Here is an 18,071-nt window from a genome sequence, read left to right as displayed (position 1 = left end):
GACCACCTTGCTTTGACTTCTGCCTTCAGAGTTCCCACACTCAGGAAATAGATTTGCAGGCAGGCCCTCTCTCTGTGCCTGCAGCCCTGGGTCCTGGAACAACGCAATTGTGTTACAGTCTCAGGGTTGTTTTGTTTTGTTTTCATATTGCTTGCTTTTTTGAAAAAGTTCTTAGTCTTAACAGTTGCAAGGAAAAAATCTTGAAAACTGAAACTAAATGTAGCTTGTGGCAACAGCACTGACCTCCATCTGCGGAGATGTGACAAAAGATGGGAATGTAGGAGAGAGGACTGCATGCAGCAAACTCCCTTTGGCTTGGGAGAACTACTGAGGGATGTCCTAGGTGTGTCCATAGCGCTTCGGGTTCGAAGAAGAGCGCACCCGTGGAGCAGAGTTGCCACTTGCTGTGCTGAGGTTCACATCACGGAGCACTATCAAGTGCACAAGCTGGCTTCCTCAATAAAACTGAGCCAGAAGATGTCCTCCGGAGTCAAACCTCAAGCACTCTGCCTGCAAGTGGGTATTCAAACAGAAACTGCTTTGTGCAGACCAGTGGTGAGCATGAGTGGGCTACACAACAGCCTGGGAAGTTTCATACCCAAAAAGGAGTACCCTCCACACCGTGCAGAGGTAGGTGCCCTCTCATGGCCTGTTGTACCAGCCTAGAGGTGGGACAAAGTAAATCACCTTTGAAATGTGTACAGGGTGGATGCCAGGTCTGCAGCACCAAGGGGTTTGCTCTACAGACCACCTCCTATTTGTCCACAGCATTTGCTCAGGTGAACACCACCTCTGATGCCACCAGCACCCCCAGTTGGCAGGTGCCAATTCCCTTTCTGTTCCCAGCTTTTCCCTGTCCAGGAAACTAGCAGAACAGATATAGGGGACCCGGCTCTGCAGAAGACCAGAGTGACACAGAACAAGACAAACTAAGTTCTAGCAAATTAGACAAACCCTGATAACACAAAATAGACACCCGGTAGCTGATGCTACCAGTGATTAAGACAGAGCAGGAAACAAACCATGAAATTAGGTCTATTACAACTGACTCCATCAGGTTTTAATCTGCTTTTCCTGGATTTAACAGTTGAGAAGGATCTTCCTGACAGTCCTCCCTGGCTGCAGGATTACTATTTGGGTGTGTAAAGCTAAGCAGGTGCATCAATACTTTCCTGGCCCAAGCTGAAAGGTTTTTCCCAGGCTGGCACTCCTAGAAATGGGAAAAAACTCCTGACAACTGCGCAGTCATCTATCCACGCCAGTCACAGGGTGACCTCCTTAGTATATTGAAATAATTTGACCAGTCTGGTTTTAAATGTTCACTAAAGAAAGAACGAGTGTTACAAAGCTGTCTTCAGGAGCTGGATACCTAGCTGCTTAAAAATTAATGGCAGCTGGGCACTTAAAACTTGCCAGTGGTTTAAAACATTAAGTGGAGCAACGAGCAGAACTGGAAGACTACATTATGGATCATTAAAATTCCTTTTTATTTACATATTCAACCTAAGCCTTCCTGTGTTTCACTTGGTCCTATTCCTTCTAGTTCTGTTTCCTGGATCTAAGACTGTTTCCTCTCTTGCTGTGATGCTTGAACCCCCTCACACAATGATCACCTTGCTTGTCCAACACACATTTATCTCTTTTTAATCTTCATGAATCAATCTATTCAGATGCTTTTTCACTCTGTCATCCTCCCCTGAACTCTTTCCAGTGTCTCAACACCTTTTTGGGTTTGTGTACCTGAATTACACACTGACTTTCTCACCACTGCCTAATTAACAGTTCACAGCCAATATAAGAGTCTCTTTCTCTTATTGATTCCTAATATTTTGTTTCATTTCCTAAATGCATCAGTATTAGTAACAATAGCCTCCTCACATCTTAGCAACATATGCAGCTCTACAGAGCAGTGGTCTCCCAGTGGGACCGCAAGACAATCCATTGGGGTGCGGGAAGAAAATATTTTTGTAATATTAATAAATAAAATTAAATTTAAAAATACTTTAAAAATAGTATATTTTCATCTTTATCTCATCCTTTTAAGCTTCTATTCGTGTGCACATTTTATAATGTACATAATATATTATTGCAGTAGTAAAAGTATGTAATTTACAAATAAATAAATGTACCTATATTGGGAGTGCATGTTCAAAAGTTTTTTAATGATAGGGGTGCACAATTTAAAAAGTTTGCAGACCACTGCTACAGAAGTAAGAGCTGGTAATGTATATGTATTTTAAGTCCTAAGCTATTTGTGTCAGAAAATCCACCCCGTTGCCACTGTGCATGCTACAGCATACACTGCATCTGCTGTTGAACTCACCTGGCACGGGGTCAGGCCGTGATGACTGACACCGGGACTGCCTGCACAAACTGCTGCCGTCATTCCCCATGGTTAATGGTCTAACCAGAGAAAAGTGAGGGTGCATGGGAGAGTTTGGACTTTGGCACCAGGCACTCTGATTAGGGAAAAGGGATGCAGAGGTCTTTTTTTCCCTGTAAATAGAAATTGAATTAATTTTACTGTGTGTATTTCACACATTTTGCACATGCATGTATGTGCACAGGGTATAAAAATATGTATGTTGTATTTATTACTGCATTATTTATTGTATTGCATTATCATATTTATAATGTATTTTGCATAGATTTACTGTGTTTACTGCATACATACATTAAATTTATGCGATATACCTAACAAACAGCACACATATATTTGACACATTCTGCATTTAGCTGTAGGTGGAAGAACTGCAACTTCTATATTGTTTGACATATCACATTATAATTTACCATTTGCCATTGGTTATAATTCTGCCAGACTTGAACTCTTTGCACTGATTTTTTACATAATTTCTCCCTGCTTCTGACTTAGTTTCTTTGGAGAGTTTGAGCAAAAGTGATTTTAGTAATTTTTAAGAACAAAGCTTGCGAAGAACAGCCAGTTTAACCTATGCTGAAAACTGTTTATCTTCTGAGCATCTCCAGCCACAGTCTGGAGAAGAAATTTAGAGAAGAGCAATTACCCCAAACATGAGAAGGGTGACACACTTTTTTTGTGAAAATACATCCAGATTGGCTAATCCTTTATTTTTGAAATACATCAATTCCTCCGCACATGCTTTTCTATTGTGAACCTCGCTCAAACGTGCCTGGAACCAACATTCTGGAGGGGACTTAGGAAAAAACCACCAACATTGCATTCCTTATTCAAAACAGTCAATGGCTCAGCTCAGGCGTTCCTGACTGAGACCTGGGTGCCCAAACTACACTGTCCACAGCTAGACCAATGAACCACACTTTTTCATAGTGCTGCCAAGTTTAAGTTGATACAAAGGTTAGAAGATAGTTCTGAAGTAATTTAGAAAGCAATGGTTACCAGTCCCTAGCTCAGTTCAAAGTGCAGTGGTCTGAGAGAAGACCACGTTCAGGCCTTTGTTCTCAAGAAAAAGGTAAATAGCTCCATGAACATCAACATTTTTGGCTGAAAGCTTTCCAGCTCATGGACTTGGAACGGTGCCATCCAAACTCTTGGGGCTGAAAGGATAATATGTAATAATAAGTCACATTTTAAGAAGAATTTTACTTGAATTTCACTTTCCACTTAGTCTTGACTGGCAATGAATGCACTCCTATCAGGAGTTTTGGTCTGGATTCCCGTTTGAAGGTTAAGGTTAATTCTTATTTTCAAAATTCCAAAACTTTGCAAAAATTGCTTACCAAGATGCTCATTTAAAAGCGTTCAGTTACAGAGACAGTCTGGCACAATGCTGTAATTACAGAGTACACTCAATGAACATCAGATACCTTTTAATGAAGCTTTGTCTTTTTCTTCCTGTTTGCCCTGGGTCAGCCCTCTTCCACTCTGTATCAGTTATTGTGAATTGCTGTTCCTTTTCCCATCCCTCTTTTTGCTTTATTGTTGAGAAAGTTGATATAACCATGTTCTCAATGTTTTCACTTTGCTCATTTGCCACCCATCCTTGCCTTCTGTTCCAGTAGAGAGGAGTGTACCAAGCCACAGCCTGAAAAAAACCAACATACCACTGCTTGTTTATATTCTGCGTTTTTTCATCAAGATAATTGTTTGTTGTAGACAAACCAGGAAGGGCTAAAAGGGTAGGTGCTCCAATGTATTTCTGAGTCATCTATCATTTGAAAGATAAATACTAATGGCAACCACCGAATTAATGATTTTTTTCTTTGGTCTTTAAAATCCATTTCCAGTCTTTAAATATATTTAGGGTAGATTCATCATCTAAGAACCTTGAAATTCCACTGCTCCAATTAAGTAAACCAGACAAAGAAGGAGAGAAAAGAGGACATGACAATTTTGAAAGTATGTCAAAGGCTGCTGAAGGAAGAAAAAGCAATCTGTTCTCCATGGCCACAGTGGATAGGACAAGAAGGAAAGAACTAAAACTGAGGCAGAAAAAGTTCAGTTTAGGCACTAGGAAAGCTTTTCTAAGCATACAGAGAGTGAGGCACTAAAGCAGATTGCCTGGGGACATGGTGGAGTCTCCGTTACTGAAGTTCTTCCAGAACTACCTAGGTAAGCCACAGCCAGGAGCAATCCTGGCGGAGGTAATCACGTCTCAAGTTCCCTTTCAGCCTCTGATTCCCTGGCACTGATGTAATAGCAAGTATGGCCAAACTGAGCTAGAAGAGGAGTAAATGTGAAAAGGTGAGACCAAAAGTCAACATTCACTTAACAGTTTGTAAGGGGTAAATTATGCTACCTTGGGGAAGCTGTATAACTTACACTGTATGAAAATTACAGGTCTTTTCCATATTGTCACTAGTTCGAGTTTGTCTAGCTAGAAATTACCAAACCCATAGTTGCCACTGGACAACTATAGGGTAAAAAGTGATCTCGGGCTCCTTCTCATCCCCAAGTCAACAGAAGTTTGCCTAGACATATTCAATACAGTTGCCAAGCTGATGGCAGTTACTGATGGGCAGCCCTGGGCATAGCTGGATCTTTCATGGCTGAAACACAGTGGCAGAGGACAGTGGGCTGGCAATTCACACTTGTGGAGCCCCTGCTTCAGTTGCTGTGAGGATGTTAGCCTTTCATTCAACGAGTGGTGTCATCAATCTGCTGGTTTTCTTCAGTCCTTCAGATCCCAATAATTAACATCTGCACTGAAGCAAGGTTAACACAGAGAGATCACAGCTTTGCTGTGTTTGGATTGCTTGTGCTTGATTCTACAAGGACTTTAACAACATGATCCTAAATCTCTGAAGGAAGTCAGCGATAGAGCAGTCTGGGTAAGGAAACGCAGTGATTTTGCTCAAGGCACTCACTTGACCGCTAGGCTCACAGAGAATGGTAGCACAGTCAAGGCTTGTCCTAAATCTCTCCAGGTCCTTCCAAAGAAAATTTGAGGGAGGTTTGTGAAGTGCTGTAGAATCTGCTGCCCAAACCTGCAAAGATCAAGCAGCCATTAGATTAAAGGCAAAATGGCTCCTGGATATTTATACAATTTTAGAACTCAGTAAAAACATCAGGTTTTCCCTTTCCTTTTGATTTTTGTAACACCGGTCACTATTTGATCTGTGAAATCAAAGCTGAAAGAACTATATTTCAAGACTCACAGCTTAGTTATAGTGATTATTTTCAAGTACCTCTCCTATGGATTAAGAGAGATTAGCAAAGGCACATTTTTCAAGGTGTGATAGTAAATCCTGAGCTTTTTGGTCTGGCTTGCTGAGAGTAAGATTAAAAATAGGCAGTTTCTTTTATTTTCTGAATTACCAGGGGCATTGGAAGAGATCTGTGATACCAGCTTTAAAATTCCAGTCTCTGCTTGATTCTGGATTCCCTCTGTTCAGGGAGAAGCTGTCTCTACTGGAGACTAGAAATTTTTTGTACTTTTATCCTTATACAAAAGATTTAACAACATTGTGCTTTATAAAGTGAACACAATTATCTGTGACCTTTATCACTAACGCAGCAGCAAAAGGACCTGTTATGAAAACATTTCTCTTACATAAGACAACCACAACACTCTTTTGCAAATGGTGTTCCTAAAGGATTTGGCGTTTGCCATCTGTGAGAAAATGGCTTCAACCATTTCCTGGGAGCCAAAACAATTCTTATTCAATTTTAAAGGAAAAGTATCCGGAAAAAAATAGAATGTTCTCTTCCAAAAGTGCTCACCATACGGCACTCTGCTAAGGGGTATTTGTGGCTTTTTCACACATACACCAGAAGACAGCACTGTCTGTGGCTCTTCTGGGCCCCTGCCAGCTTGCATTTCCAGCTTTCTTGTAAGAGGGCTCATGCAGGGCTGCATTGACCTGCATTAAGCGTGGTGATGAACATGGACTTTGCCTCCTTTTATTCTGCGAGGCCTCAATTTTCATCTCAGAAAAAGAAACAAGCACTGGTGGTAAAAGAGGCCTCAGGCCATATTCCAACCATCTACACTGGCATCTAACTTTTTGCCTTGGTTCATCTGTTGCTCTCACAGGGAGCTGGGGCCTGGAAGTCCTCCCTAGTTGGCTGTCTGACACAGGCACTGTTGTACATGAATTTTGGATGCAAGAGTTGGCAGCCTGAATAGGACCCTTTGAAATTAATAAACCAGCAGAAATTTTCTGCTTGCGTATGCTGAAACAGAAGCTGTGGTGGACCTTCTACCTCACTCAGTTGTTCACCCAAGAGCCCTTTAACGATAATGGGAACAACAACCTTGTCAATGACTTCAGCATGGCTCAGAGCACTTCAGAAAGGACTACTTTTGGGGTGGGTGGGAATGGTTGGCGCATCAAAGCCAACTAAGAGGAAACCATTTCTGGGGAGATCTGCAAGGTGTCTTGCAGCCAGCCAAGCAGCCAGCATCTTTACCCTGTACAGCAAAGGCTGTGCCCGCTCTGAGTGTGGGTGCATCCCAGAGGTTGCTGGAGGCCGCGTGCAGACACCAGCAGACGTTCCTCAGCTACACCTACAACTGAGCCTTGGTCACATTTAGTTCACTTGTTCAGGCCTTTTTCATTACCATGGATATCAGATGCATATATTTGTTGCTTTCTATTTAAAGCTTTTCTGGAGTATGACAAAGTCATCTGACTCTTTGCAGCTTAGATCCTACCTACCTCTCTAACTCTTATTCAAAGTGGCAGAAAGATACATCTGAACTAGCTGGAGGAGAAGTAATTTTTGAAGAGCAGCAGCCCATGCACTGAATTTTTAACGTATAGTTCTGGCACAACATCAAAGGAGAACACATAATTGTCTTTCTTTTACAGAATAGGAAACTAAGGCACAGAGTGTCATCATTTTGCCTAAAGTCATCCAAGGCATTTTCTTTCCAGTTCTGTTATTTGTGGGTTTCCGAGCCAAGGTTCACACCCTCTGTTGGCAAACACTGGCACAACTCAATATTCTGACAGTATGAGGAGCATTTTATGGGAGCAATGATTGGAAAAAGGAATGTATCAAACAAGGACTTTCCAGGATAGCTTCCCATTGCTGGGCAACATGTCCAGCAAATGCTGGACATGTCATGCAAATGCCAGGCTTCTACTGATGATGGACATTAGCAGCTTCTTCTGGATTCATCATTATTAGTGAGTGTTAGCCTTTCTGAAAATACAGACTTAAGTTTGACTCTATACCATCAGGCTAAGAGTGTACCCTAGTCTGCCAGCTGAGAAACGGCACTCAAACCCCCCACACTCACTGTCACGGTGGAGTTGGGCCCCATCCTGGTCTCGGTGGGAAACTGAAATACAGCCACTGGTTGACCTTGGACGTCCTGCTTCAAGAGATAATCCCCAATGCTTTCCTCTTTTTCAGAGGCACAGTTCAGGATCTTTACAAAATGACCACCTGGATCAACTTCAGCAATTTTCAAATTTCCAATAGCACTGAAAGAACAGAAGTTGATTTGAAAGTGTAAAAGCATTGCTTAATTGAAAAAATACAGGTATTTCCTGACAACAACTAGCCTACGTGTCAGTAATTAATGGTAAGTCAACGTACCACAGGCAGAATATTTACAGCACTGCCATTCTACTTTTTGTGCAGTGCCCTTCATCTGAAAAAATCCATTTGCATTAAAATTATTATATTCTATTTCTCATTCATACTTAGGTAGCATCCATTACCATAAAAAATTAAAAGATTCTTTGTGGGGCAAAAAGTCATCCATATACCATTTGAATTTGGGTTTCTCTAAATCTATATAGGCTACAACCTTTAAGGCTGCCTTGGGTATTTAGCCTAGCATAATTAGTGGGAGTTGTGTAGCTGACTCCCTTCGTAAGTTTAGAAAATTCCTCCTGTCCATCAGTACAGCTTTCTCCTCCTGCCTCTCATTGTTTTTTCCTTCCTAGAGAAAGACAAATTTTCATTGTTAGCACTTTATTATTAACTCAGAAAGACTCCATGCTACAAGACTGAGATTTCATCCCTCCCTTCTTTCAGAACCACAGCAAAGCAGGGTCTGTTCTGCATCTGCAGTAAGACCAGGGACTTCTTGCGTGAGCAGGGGAACACTCAATCTCCGTTAAGCACTGGAAAACAAATTTATCACTTGAGTGTTCCTTTAAGTAGTGCACATGTCAAGGGAGCACTTTTAAACACTCGGTCCCAGACTGTAATACTCATCATAGGTCATCTTAGACAGGTTGTGAATGAAGTCTAAGAATCATTCAGCTTTTGATGCCGCATCTACTGCAAAAAACTTCATTATTTAGCACTTGTGCAGTTACTTGTCTGTCTTCTGTGCGTATAATGCTTTTGCCCTTGCCACATTCATCTTGTCCCAGTAAGTTTAAGTCATAGACCTCTATGTGTATAGTAAAGGTTGACCCAACAGTCCAGACAGCCTATGTGCTTGCTTAACGTAGCCAAATCCTCATCGACAGTGTGACAAATACTGCCCACCCACCCCAAATAATTCAGCTGTGTGGTGTGGCAATGAGTCACACTTGCTCACGACAGCCAGGCTGCCTCCAGGCTGCCGCTGGCATTGATAGATTTGAGAGCAGAGCCGTGGGGAACTGCCCCCCCGGGCTGGAGAAGACGTGTATAGCGAATGTAACACTTGGCTGCCTCTCCTCTGCCTTCCTGCAAACTTTGGGAACTCTGGAGCAACCCTCCTCCCACTCAGTCCTGGTCTGTTTGTGCTTCACGTCAGCAAGGAGAGACCTGGAAGACAGCTTACCGGAGATGCAGAGCCTCGGACGGGCTTTGGCAGCACAGCCAGGCTGAGGGGCTCCTGACCTTCAGACTCTCCCCCTCTCCTGGCTGCTTGCTTTCATCTGCTTGCCACAGTTTGGCACGTTTCTCCTTCCTCCCTGCTCATAGGAACACGTTCTAAGCTGGATCACTGAAATAACCCAGCGTAAAAGGTTTTGGGGGGACATTATTTTAACCTGAGCTTTTTTGTCAGTCTCTCCAAGCTGCTGTATTGGTGCAGCTGAAGGGATGGACAGCTGCACTGAAACACTTTGCAGACTGCTGATGCAGAGAATGATCCTTTGGGATCCCTCGGTTTGTAAGTCATCATTTACACATGCAGTACACACGCAGATGTAAAATGCTGTGACTCAAATCCACAGTTGCTTTCTACATCACTACAGTCCCAGATCTCCAGCAGTGGCCTAGGACTCCACTGGGCTCTAAAAATAGAATTACACCAGCAACAAAGAGAAATCCCTGATATTTTTACTCTCTGGAAGGGTAAAAGCCAGTTATGTCAATGGGAGAAGACTTTTAAACCATACGGAAGGCAAAGATCTTCCTGATCTCCCATTTCTCTCTATCTGTGCAAGGAAAATGAAGGAAAAGTTTTGGGTGCCAAAATGTACCTAGGAGGAGGACAGGAAAAAGCAGATGGGGAAAGAGACCACTTAAAATGTTCTTAAAAGGTCATTTTTATGATGTAACATTGTAAACAGCAGAATCCTGGTTGATAATGGAGTGAATAATGAGGGTCTATGATAGCATGACTTTCCCTAAACAAGACCTCAGGTTGAACCTAGTGAAGCCAGGGAGACTTGGGAACATAAAATGGGGCTGACAGGAATTTTTGATACAACGCACAGGACTGGTAAAGGAGCAAATGACAGGACACGGGAATTCGGTGTTGGAAGCTGCTGAAGCATGCAACGCAGAGCTGCCAGCTTGCATCCAGGCAATACACTGCCTCACAGCCATGCTGGCTGAAGGAAAAGGTCAGATCCAAAGCTGCAAGGGTTAAACAGCAAGGTTAGCTCAACCGTGCCTAAGGGTGAATCAGGAAGAGCTGTTAATGATAAAGAAGAGTAAATGGGCTTGATCATCCTTCAATCTCAAATGCTTCTGAATCAGTTGGACAGTCTCCTGTGCCAGCTCAGAAAGCACAGTACTTTTGATGGGCATGGGATGGGAATGCATCGTCATGCAATTCTCCTTCCAGGCATGAAAATACAGCCTCCTTCTGTGGACAGCTCCCACTATCTAGAAGAGCCTAGGAGGAGCTGTTAGCTCTTGATGATCCTGCTCTGGGTGGGATTTCCAAGGTGATGGCTCTCTGGCATCTCCCTTTTGTTCGCAGGTGAAAAAGTCATCCACCGCTCCCCTGACTCAGCCTGGGATTAACAGCGATCTTTATTCTCTGCCTGTACTGCCCAAACAGAGCTTCTAAGTCTCTTAAGAGCCCCTTTTTTGTTAACACATGTAAATCTAAAAAAAATCCTTAAGAATCAATGTCAGTTTTTCATATAGGCATGGGGTCTGCACATAGCAAAAGAGAGAAGTGGAAGGAGAAATGAAGGAGAGCAGGCAGGTCCAAACCCAACACCAGGAACCTTGACTCCACTTACCACAAAACTTAAGCGCAGGTATAATTCTCCTCACTTTACTTACAAGAGAAAGTGAAGCACTCTCACACACACACTCCCTCACAGTCTTTCCTGCTCTTTTCCTCAGAGACTTCTATCTTTAGTCAGTCATCCTTGCTGTACGTTTCTTTAAATTGTAATTGGATAATCTTCCAGGTTTTGGGAGACCTCTTTGTCGGAGGAATTTCTGGGGATATAGCCTCTATTTGATGAAATTGAGAGTGACTAAATTAGCAAAGGACTGACTAAAGATAAGATTATTTGTTTGTATTGGAAATCTTGTTTTGCCAGCAATTATTTTTAAGGAATCCTATAACAAAATATTTATGCTTTGTGCATTCATGTTCTGGTATACTATTTTCTGCCAAACAAGACTCTGAATTTATGAATACAATGACCTGTATGTATGTCTCACTGGGAATTTGGACCTTAGCCTGCTCACTTCCTACCGTCGACCTTAAAAATCCCAAATGTATAGGCACCTTTTGAACTAATTCCCCCAAACCCATTTGTTTTTTGCACTCTAAGTGTACATGCAGTTCTCAGTTCCATGCAAAATTCCTACATGTAACATGAGGGAGGGAGCCGGTGGGGAAAGTGAGACCTGCAGGACTTCTCTAAGGACTTGTACAGCCAGCTAGCTGCTGGATGGCAACAGACTTTTGTGAGTTTAAATGAGGGAATAACATCTCTAAGGAGATGTTCACTGACGTCTTCAAAGCTTTTTTTAGCAAGTTAGTTTACCTTTCAAAATACTGGACCAGCTCCTGTGAGACAGGAGCTAAAGTGCTAAAGTGCATGGGGGAGAGGTTGGTGTGCGTTGATGCTGTAGTTTCTTCTGCTATGTGCTAATATTAACTGGTGGAACAGAATCCCAAATTTTCTATAACATACATAACACTGAGGGGAGGAAAAAATGTCAGTGCTCTTAGGAGCACAGGGTGCATCAGCCATGGACCTGTAACCCCCCCCAGTAGGACGCCATTTGAACTGCTTCTCTCTGAGCCAGTAGAGGTAGAAACAGGGCATTTTAACTAGAAAACATGCCAAGAATTCAAGTCTTTCTAAGCTCTTAAGTCTTAAAGAAAGTCACAGACTGATACTATTATTATGTTGGGAAAGGCTTATCTCCAGAAGTACAAATCTATTTATTTTTATGCCAACAGATTTAACTATACTAGAGAACAGGAAAAGTCCTGGGAGAAGGCTCAGATCTTTCTTTGTGAAAGGCTGAGAAATGTTGCATACATAGTAGCTGTATGCAACTATAGGCCTGAAACGCCAAGGTTCAGCTGAGATCCCAAGTGCTTTACAGATCGGGGATTAAACTTCACTCATCTTCAGTACGTAGCGCACTTGCACTTAGTACAAAATAGATATTGATGATTTTCAATAGCCATGCACAAAATTTCAAGTATCAGTGTCTATTTTTCTTGTTTTCTTGCAAAACAGTCACGCCAAAATACAGCAGATTTAACACTGCTCAGGTGCAAAAGTCAGGGAAAGGTTTAGGGTGACATTCATATTGAAGACACACACAATGGCTGTCTCTAAGCATCAGTGCCAGGACACGTGTGACAATACTATCACCCTCCTTGCACACAGCTGATAGCTGAAAATCCTGATGCAGCTGAAAATCCCAATGCCTCAACTCCCATCCATTTCTCAATATGACATTCATTAACAATCTAATTAAATCTAATGAAACATATAACCTACAAGGTGCTTTAAGTATGTCCACATATTCTCAAAAGCAAATGGATTTAAATTAAACTCGATTATAAACAAAAAACCCCAGATATCCTAGTTGGCCAAAACCACGCATTTCTACTAAGTTTGTGTATACTTGTACTGTGGCTTCACAACAAATCAGATCAAGTCATACTACTCATCAGCTTTCTATAGAAGTATTACTAAACTATGTGTTCACACTGTGTACACTCAAAGGATGTTATATAATGTGATACCAAATTAAAACATTAGGTATTGGGTACTCAATGTAATTTTATTTACTTAATGTGTATAACAAGAAAAGGTATACTTTAAATTCAAACTGAGTGGAGTAAAAAAAAAATATTCCACCATGCTAGTGTGCTGGCATGGTGGAATACCATAATAGTAATGAATCAAATGAGAATTAAAAGAATTGCTTAATTTATGCACTTAACAAGTTTAACCACACACAAAGCAAACTGTCATCACCTTTTTATCTTCAACAATTAGCAGAGCTAATGACTTCTTTTGCTTTCTATATGAGACAAGATGTGATTCAATCCCCACTGGAAAACAGTTCACACAATACAAGGAAATGCATAAAGAGGAAGGTGATCTCTTTTATCTCCTAATGTTTATCTAGAGTTATTCTCCCCAAGCCCAGTCAAACAGTATGGCATATCTCATTATTTGGAAACAGCTTTAGAGCTCTGATCACACCTGGAGCTTTCGTGCTGGCTTTCAAAGGTATCTTTTCATGGCTTTCCCTATAATGTCCCGAGAATTACACAGATCTCTTTATGGAAACATATGCAAGGAGCACCATGGGTTTACAAAGACTAAGTCCATGAGAAAAATGCATATAAAGTTGACAGAACTACAAAATGAATGAGAGCAGGGAAAGCAGCAGGCATCAAAGAGCCTCAGAATATTATCTCCCATTGGCTTAGACATAAATACTGTCACAGGAACTGTCTGAAGGACTGCAAACAAGGAATAATAATAGACAAGGGGGTTGCGTCTCATATGTTCCCTATAGGGACAACCAGTAGCTCTCATTTCACGGAGCATCTCCACTTGTGATGTGCGAAGGGGAATAAAACAGCTGGTTAATAAAATATGTAGATAACATTAAGTTGAGAGGAAAGGGTAAGGGAACACAAATGAGAGCAAGAGAAAGAATACAAAGAGCCCTAGAGAGCTTAGAAATATGGCCAGGAAATAAGTGAGATGCAGCTCTTGGAAAATGGTACACTAATTTATCAGGGGGGAAATAGCATTCACTGGAGGGAAAAGCATGGAGAGCAATAATGCTGAAAGAAGTCTAGGAGGAAGCCAATGATGCATTTGCAATTTAACAGAACAAAAAAGGCTGTTACAATTTGATGGCACTGTCCTTGCAGAGTAGGGAGCATGGAGCAGAAGATTCCCTTTGTGCAGCTGTGGAGAGGGGAAGCTGGAAATACTGATCCTGATGTTCACATGCACCAGTGCCTGGTGTGACCAGGCTTCACTGACTACAAGAAAATTCCTCCTAGTTCCTCCTAGGAGTAAATGCAGGTAAACAGAGTTCTTCCACTTCTAATACAGGCAACATAGAGTTCATCCACTCCTCACATCTTGGCCTGAGGCACCAAACATGCGGCCTCATCCATGATGCTTTGTTTTGTTTTAAGTACTACTCTGCTAGAAACTCTGGATTTAGGCTGGCATGAGACCAGAATAAAATGTATTGGGTCCATTTTAGGATGTCTCATCACCAGAAAAATATTGACGATTATCAAGGCATTATAGAAGGGTATAAAAATAATGAGGGATCCAGGAGCTAATTTGGGGGGGGGGCGGAATAAAAGAGCTAAAATGCTTGTCTTCAACAGTTAATCACAGGGACATGTGTAACCAAAACGGGTATGGCAGGTGGGTGGAAAATCCCCAAAAGGCAAAGGCTTTATGCAGCTGAACTATCACCAATGAAATATCATTATAAAAGGAGAAATGTAGGTTGAGTATTGTGAAAGCAGTCTTAGCAGTAAGCATGTGCAGGCCTATCCACTGAAGAACGCAGTAGGAAACAGTCTGTAGGAGACAGTGTCCACACAGGGGCTAGCCTTAAAACTGGAGATGTCAATTGTCATTTCTCTGAAGGAGACAGATCCAAGATAACTGAAACCAGCTGAGAATCTGTTTTGATAAGTCTTTCCCACCTTTAGTATATGTGAAGCTAAATTAAAGATGGCAAATGCCTTTTGGGGACAACTAGCTTCTCCAGGAGACAATACTTTATTTTTTTAATGGGATTTCTAGGCAGGTGTAAACCTTATGCAGCCCAGTTCATTCCTTTGGCTGCCTGTCACTGCCTCAAATAGCTTCATGCAGCCCACATGGTGGGACCCTCTGAAGTCCCCCACAATATCAGTTCTACTCTTGGATTCAAAACTGGGTGCGATCAGTTGAAGACAAGGCCAAACCAGCTATGAGATACAGTGTTTCTGGTCCTTTTTTGGACTGCATTCACAAGGGAGGTGTCTTTGAAGCCCTAGGCAGAATGCATTAACTAACATTGAAAGGGACATGGTGAATGAAGAGTGATTTACCCTTTCTGAGGGTGAAGTCCAATTTGGGGGCAGCTGTCCCTAAAGCAATGTGAGATCGTTACATTTCAAAGCTTTTTATGTTCTCCCTTACGCTTCTGGATAACGACTCAGCCTCTTATTAAGGGTTTGCTTGCATTTCGCAGCTCCTCTAAAGGAGATACTGCACCAAACACCATTCCCTACAAAAATAACCTGAAGGAAAGCCCCAGCTGTGCCTGTACCTGGATGCAGACTTTTGGTAGTCCTCATAAGCAGAACGTGTCCGTCCATGATTCTCCATGTATCCAAGGCTCTGGGCAATGTTCCTTGAGTCAGTAAACAAAGGGCTGAAACAGTCCTGGCACTGTCCTGACACCATCATTGAAAGGCTAAGGTTTCTTGATGGAGCAGAGTTCCAGTTTGGTATTTCAATGCCATCTTTGGGCTGAGCTGATGAGCAAACAAAAGGCAAAGACACTGAGTTATGCAATATTAACAGAAAGACAACTTATGAGAAACATATCTTTTATTTTGGTAACAAAAATGGAACATTTAATTTCCTCTTTGCCTCTAATTGCAAAGCGATGCTGAGGAAACGTTCCTCTCAAAGCGTTAAACCCATGGCTATAAAATACAGCACAGCTGGTAAACTGAGTATTTTCTTACTGACATGTAGATTTATTACCTCACTGGAATTACCTTGGGTAACGAAAAAACAATAAATTATGCCATCAGTGGTATAATTGTCATCCTGCAATTTCAGTGCTGTTAGATGGCATAGCATCAGCTGTGAGTGGATAATGAATATATTAAGACTCCCTTCCAATTACAAAATGAAAGTGGTAACATCCCCTAATCCCCTTTTTGTTCTCCTTTTCAAATATAAGTGTCCAAGAGGGACTACGCGGGACTCCCTGCCCCATCAAAGGCAGGGAGAACCAGAGAGAGGGAACAAGCCCTGCAAACCCGTCTTTCACCAGGAAAACTTCTCTCATCTCCCACATCAAAGTCTCCCCAACAAACTAAATCCTTTTCAGTGCCTGTATGCTGAGTATTGTACGAGACTCACTCCACCAGACAAATCTATCTCTAACCAGACCTGGTGGGGCAACCTAAATTTTGGGGGGGAAGATGCATCCCTCAGCTCATTTTAGCTCTGAAATGTCTGGAGCACAAATGAGCTTCACTTGGATGAGCGTCTGGGTCAGACAGCATCACTGCAATGCAGATTAGCTTCACCAGCTCCCTAATAGCGTTGTTGACAGTGTTACTTTTTTCCATGCGAGGTTTTTTTAATTACAAAAAACTGTAATCTGTAGTCCCTTCTCTCTGTGCATTTCGTCGTGTCATGGTGGTGGCACAGCATCAGGCACTCTTCCAGTGTCATTTGTAATCCCCTCCCTTGGGATACCCAGGGAAGCACCGCTAGAGCCCTGGGACAGCGGTGCTGGTTCACCTGCCTGTGTTAAACAGGCAGTTAGCGGCAGCCAAGTGTAGTAGCACAGGGGTAATAAGGGGGTGAAACGCTGCAGCGCAAGCGGTCTAAAGAGAAAGCTACAGCTGGTGTACAGCTTAACGGAATGTGACTTTGGTTGAGGATGAACCAAACTAGGAAACATTGAAGAATGGCATTTGGGCTTTTGGTAGCAGAGAAACAGCACGAGGGGCAAGGAGCTCCCTAAGCTGGGAACTAGAAACACCGCGCTTTGTTTTTCTGGGCTGGAGCCTTTGCTAGATCAAACACTCAGAGCGGCAGCCGAACTGGCAGCCGCAGGGTGAACAGACTGTGTTGAAGCTGCTTTTCACTGATGTGTCAACAAGCCAGTCTGTTCCTGAGATCAGACTGATGGTTGCTTTTGCTGTTGCTAGGATGTGGCATCCTTAAAAGGGGCTTTCAGGGAGCCTCTAGGAGGGCCCCTGACACTGTTGAAATTCAGTGGGATCAAAGGACTAATTCCCTTATGCTCCTTTGGAAACTACTGTCTAAACTGTGGTAGCACTCCACAAACACTCAGCAGGGAAAAGTGCTGTAGGGGAAACCTCCAGGAGAGCATCTCTTGGGCAGACAAAGCCTCCTCTCCTGTGGCACCCTGAACTCCAGGAAACCCCATCTCCATCAGTCATGAAGCTGCCTTAAGTAGTTCACCCTGAGGCACCAGCTCTGCCCTGTAGGCTCTCCCTTCATTTTTTTTGTGCCATTTTGCTGTGTCATGCCACAGCAAGGGATACCTATACCCCAAAATTCATAGTAGAGTGCTTAGAATGCTCTCCTAAGAGAGAGGAGGCTCTGAGTTCAAACTCACCCTATCTGAATAAGGGCAATGATTTTAATCACAGTTTTCCACTTAGGGGGCTGGATTAACCTCCAGGCAATGGTGTGGAGGGGAGAAGGGGTCTGTCAACAAATCCCGCTGTCTAACACGCTTTGTTGTTCACCGATACACATGTGGGAACAGTAGGGAAGGACTTGAGGCTAGTGGCTAGCTCACGCTCCAAAGGGTGGAACAGCAGAGGCCCACTGCTTTCCACATACCTACCCCGTATCGCACGTATAAACATGCCCAAATTTGTTTGAAGTGGATCTAAAGACACAACTGGGAGGACAGACAGACAAATGTGAGCACACACACACAGACAGGCAAGTCACATCAGCCTCTTTCCCCTAGAAGACCAGGCCATTAAAATGTTTTCACAACTTCTTTTTCCCTTCAGATAGCTGTTTATGGCAGGAGGACATACACTCCTTTCAGACAGCAGTCAGATTGGGGTCTTTCATTGTTTTCTAATACCTGGGCTGAAATCCATCTCAATTCATCAATACCTTGGAGATGATCAACACTGCACCTTTGGAAAAGGAATGTCACCCTCTCCCAACCCTGGGGCAAACAAGGGCTGCTAGAATAAGCTGCAGCTGCTCCCTCTCAAGCTCTTCATTACAGTGCTTCACAA

At 42.6% G+C, this 18,071-nt stretch overlaps 1 protein-coding gene across 1 annotated transcript in view; it reads right to left on the bottom strand.

Moving 5' to 3' along the window:
- Positions 1 to 1,148: 1,148 nt before the first annotated feature.
- LMNTD1 (lamin tail domain containing 1) overlaps positions 1,149 to 18,071 on the bottom strand; it is an 18,275-nt gene continuing 1,352 nt past the window's right edge. The window contains exons 2-7 of the mRNA XM_009333006.1: positions 15,365 to 15,572; positions 7,689 to 7,875; positions 5,308 to 5,427; positions 3,808 to 4,025; positions 2,324 to 2,496; positions 1,149 to 1,210 (exon numbers count right to left, since the gene is read on the bottom strand). Coding sequence (XP_009331281.1) covers positions 1,149 to 1,210; positions 2,324 to 2,496; positions 3,808 to 4,025; positions 5,308 to 5,427; positions 7,689 to 7,875; positions 15,365 to 15,572 — 968 coding nt within the window. The remainder of the gene's footprint in view (positions 1,211 to 2,323; positions 2,497 to 3,807; positions 4,026 to 5,307; positions 5,428 to 7,688; positions 7,876 to 15,364; positions 15,573 to 18,071) is intronic.

Source organism: Pygoscelis adeliae, unplaced genomic scaffold, assembly GCF_000699105.1.
Source record: "Pygoscelis adeliae isolate BGI_AS28 unplaced genomic scaffold, ASM69910v1 Scaffold38, whole genome shotgun sequence".
NCBI classification, from domain to species: domain Eukaryota; kingdom Metazoa; phylum Chordata; class Aves; order Sphenisciformes; family Spheniscidae; genus Pygoscelis; species Pygoscelis adeliae.
The sequence above is the reverse complement of the archived record's forward strand: the minus strand, read 5'-3'. Positions and strand labels throughout refer to the sequence as shown.